The 4,310-nt window shown below is 38.8% G+C and overlaps 1 protein-coding gene across 2 annotated transcripts in view; it reads right to left on the reverse strand.

The window, feature by feature from the left end:
- Positions 1-15: 15 nt before the first annotated feature.
- Positions 16-4,310, reverse strand: part of LOC119592548 (pumilio homolog 2-like) — a gene marked incomplete in the record, with an annotated part of 245,467 nt that continues 241,172 nt past the window's right edge. For both annotated transcript variants that reach the window (XM_037941414.1, XM_037941415.1), the window contains 12 exon segments: positions 16-176; positions 361-529; positions 810-973; positions 1,123-1,291; positions 1,440-1,513; positions 1,627-1,842; positions 2,006-2,106; positions 2,236-2,707; positions 2,903-3,043; positions 3,537-3,633; positions 3,818-3,988; positions 4,279-4,310. In XM_037941414.1, the coding sequence (XP_037797342.1) occupies positions 91-176; positions 361-529; positions 810-973; positions 1,123-1,291; positions 1,440-1,513; positions 1,627-1,842; positions 2,006-2,106; positions 2,236-2,707; positions 2,903-3,043; positions 3,537-3,633; positions 3,818-3,988; positions 4,279-4,310 (1,892 nt within the window).

Consider the following 4,310-nt stretch of genomic DNA (forward strand, 5'->3'; position numbering starts at 1 on the left):
AATCTCTCTCTCCTCTTTTTTTTTCTTTTTCTTATGGCTTTCTCCCTCGATGGAAAAGTGGGATGTGGCAGGTGGTGGTACAACTCCAGCTTAGAGAGGGCTGGTCATGTTGGGCCCCATGGAATCAGGGGCATTCTTCATGAAGTATTTTTCTAACTTAGCCAAAATGTGTTTACCTGAAAGAGGAGGGAAAACAACAATAATAATCATGTAAACATAGATCAGTAACTTAATCATCAGTTTTGCTATCTCACCTACAGCATAGAAACCATTAATAATCACCAAGCAGTATTATCCAATGTAATGATAATCTGTTCCTAGTTAAGTAATTTTTCATGAAAAGAAAAGCAAGACACTCACCATAAGTATACTTGCGGAGAGTTGAAATGTGTGGGCGGATCTTGTGCATGAGCATTTTTCGCTGAGCAGGTTCAGCCACATCTATCATTTTCTGCACCACATAGTTAGCATACTGATCCTTCATTAACATCAGCAGAGAGCTGTGTGCATTGTCGTTATATCCACACACCTGGAAATGTATAGCAAATTTATTAAATATTGGATTCATTCTGTGTTGATAGCCAGGAATCCTTTAAATGTTCTTCATTAAAATTAAATGCCAGAACATAAACATCCCTCAAGTATATTTCCTCAATGATTCCTGCTATGCAGTATTCTCAAAAGCTTTGCAATATATCCATTAAATAAATATAGCATGAAAATAAATCTCACAAATTCATGAAAAGGTTATATAGCAATAAAAAACAGAAAAGAAAACGATGTCAATGTACAATCGATGATAGTTATACCTCAATCATATTTACCTCTTCAATGAGCATGGCCCTCTCGGCACGGGTAGCATGCGTCACACACTTCTCTACTACGTTTGAGGCAAATTTATGCTGAGAGAGCTTTAGAACCCCACCACGCACCACGCCAACGATCTTGCTCTTATCTTCTGGTTTTCCATGTTCTGGGGGCGAGGAAACATTTTACTTATTAATCCTTTTCTTTTAGATATACTTTGATCAGAAAAATACATATATATTGTTATGACTGAAAAAAACACAAATTACTAAAAACGTATGTATTGGTCTATATCGTACAAAAGTAAAATCTTACCAAGCACATGTTGGATGACATAATTGCCATACTGATCCTGTAGCAGCTGTTCGGTATGTTGGTGTAGCTCCTCAAGCACTGGGGACGTTTGGTCTCCAGTGCAGTGCTCCAAGATACGCTGAATAACTCGGCAACCATAGGGGTGGGTGGAGAGGGTGAAAACTTGTCCCTGTAAAAAAAAATACAAACTGATGGTCAATACCTTTCTCTTTGTTACACTGAATTTTTGTATCTAAAACACTCAGCTATACTTTATCATTATACAATAACAACGGAAAAAATATTACTGCTTATCACAGTACAGAACTACAGTTTACCTGGAAAGCATTGATGATAAACTGTAAGGCCATTGGATCCACACACTCAATGCATTTTTGCACAACATGGTTGCCTGTGAATTGAAAAATGAGGATTAGCATAGCAATAGTTTCATTTCCAGCCAGCATTTATCATAGTGCATAAAACACACTGTACGGAACTGAAATTCTTAACGTTACCACTTACCATTCTGATCCTTAACACATTTAAGGACATGACCATCCAGTTCACGCACGATGTCTTTCTGCTGGTCCTGAGTAATGCACTCAAGAGCCTTTTGAATCACACGACATCCATACATCTGTAGTGCTAAAGGCAAAACGTGGCCACGAATCTTGTTTGCCAAGACAGTCTTCTGCTCGGGAGTTCCAAATTCAAAGAACTTCTGAATCACGTAATTACCTGTGAAAAAAATCAATTAAATTACAATTAAATATTCCTGAACAGAAACTTTATATTCTCATATATAATTTATTCACACATATATTGCAATCATTTTTGTATTGTATCTGACAATATTTGATATATAAATAGACAAGAAAAAAAATAGTTTTGCAGTACATACCAAACACATCAGTCATTAGAGAATAAGCTGCTGTTAGGATTTCGTTGAATACCATCTGCTTCTCAGCTGGTGTTGCTCGTTCAAGCTTTTGTTGAATGAACCTACAACAAAGAAATATGGATAAATAACAATGCAGAAATTATGTAAATTCATAGTAAGAGGTAACAAAATGATTAAGATAGCTTTTGTATTTCACAAGAAACAATCTATGGATTTAGTAATAAAAATACCTGGACCCATGCTGGTCTTGGCTGAATTCCACTATGTGGTTGGCCAAATCTCTGAGCTGCAGGTTGGGGAATCGATTGTTTCGGAAGTCCTCCAGTAAGCGTGAACGACCAGTACATTTTTCCAAGCTCAGGTTTCGTTTTATGGGTGGGAATAAGGATGAAGATCCGCCCGAAGTGAACATTCCATTTGTGGAACCATTTCGGAACTTTGCTTCTGCTCCTGGTGCAGCAGAGATGACACGATTACCAGACATTAGGGCACCTAGTGGCAGTGCCGAGGAGGTGTTACTGAGGCTTGGGGGTGGTGTCAGGCTACCAGAGGTTAGACCAATAGGCCCAGGGGATGCAGTAACTGTACCAAGTGCTCCATAGTTGCTAGTCCATTTGCCACTTCGGAAATCTTGGGAAAGTGGTGACAGAACTGAAGTGGTACGGTCTAAAGAATCACGTCGCCCCATGCTCCCTCCAAGACCTGAAAGGAGTTGGTAATCTTTGTCATATGATCTTTCCTTTGACCTTTATGGAAAATGTTATGAAATGCTACTCATACTTCAGTTAAATTTACGGGATGCACCTTTTCAACTGAAGACGCTCCATACACTCTATTATTAAATAATATTCCAGCTCACAAAATTCAGTTATAAAGTTGTTAATGGATGGGACTTACCACCACCTAAATTGCCAATAGCAGGGGATCCAATGGTGCCCAGGGTGCTATTGCCAAAACCTAGACTACTAGTTTGCAGACCCAACGAGTAGTTGTTGCCTGTTAGTGCATTGGAAGTCTGCAGGCCTTGCGAGAGGGAATCTGCAACAATGAGAAACGAACCACACACTATAATAATCTATGTTGTACTGTTGCATGACAGGATGCACTTATTACACAAGATCAACGTCGTACTGTGACTTTGTGATTAATAAATATTATTAATAAAGGCTAATAAACAACATGCAAGATCTGACTAAGACGGTGCCATCACTCACACCTGTAAATCACAGCACATCCTTGATACAAGTCTGAATAGTTTGTGTATGTCCATTTCTTTTCCCTTAGCCAGGGACGGTGTAGCAGTGTTATTAGTATCACACTTAGGTTCTGATGTATTCATCATGCAAAATCATTTAAACTGGCCAGTTCATATGGAGAAAGTTTTACATGTAAATAATGGTTTCTTTATGACTCGTCTTGTTATTCTACTACTTATCCATGAGCAACTAGCCAGTGAATTGGTTATTGGGGTCTTGGGATGTTAGCTTTCACAACATACAGTATTCATATTGGTTACACTCAACATGCGTACCAGCAAGTGTGTTCCCAGTGAAGGTCTGGGTGTTGTTTAGGCTCGGAGTCTGGCTGTTGTTGTAGATGGAGGCTGGTGGAGTTCCTATCTGGGGTGCCTGCAACACATGAAGATCATTAAGAACGGTTACTATCTATATTATCACGTGACTAAATTTTGCCAATCTCCCTTGTAAACAAGGTCAGCTTTCTCATGTTCATCTACTGGCCAATCATTATTCATGCCCAGTAGACCAGACATCACACATGAATGTAAATAGAGGAATGGGATTAAGGTAGTACCTGGTTTCCTAGTAGCCTCATGTTGTTGGCAGCAGCAGCCTGAGCTCCATTGGCACCATTGATGATGACTGGTGCAGGGGAGACAAGTCGAACTGGGGCACCATTACCTACTCCTCGGAGGTTGCCCATCAAAACCGCCCCATTTTGATCATAGTAGGCTGGGATTACCTGCTGTAGTGGAGAAAACAGGCAAACTTTAGTATGTACAGATCAAGAAATTTATTTGCATGCATCATTGTATGTATCTCTCTCTCTCTTTCACAAACAAACACACATATATTGTATAAATGTATGTAAACAGTTATTGCATGTGCATAAAAATTCAATACACAAGCAAATAATTATTACATACAAACACTTTGTACATATCGGAGCACACCAAATACATAAACATATTACATCCATAAACACAGTGAATATATATCACACATATACACAATGATAAATTATGTATTACACACCTGATATTGTGAAAGTGGTCCCTGTATGTTGC

Source organism: Penaeus monodon, chromosome 30 (genome assembly GCF_015228065.2).
Source record: "Penaeus monodon isolate SGIC_2016 chromosome 30, NSTDA_Pmon_1, whole genome shotgun sequence".
Lineage (NCBI taxonomy): Eukaryota > Metazoa > Arthropoda > Malacostraca > Decapoda > Penaeidae > Penaeus > Penaeus monodon.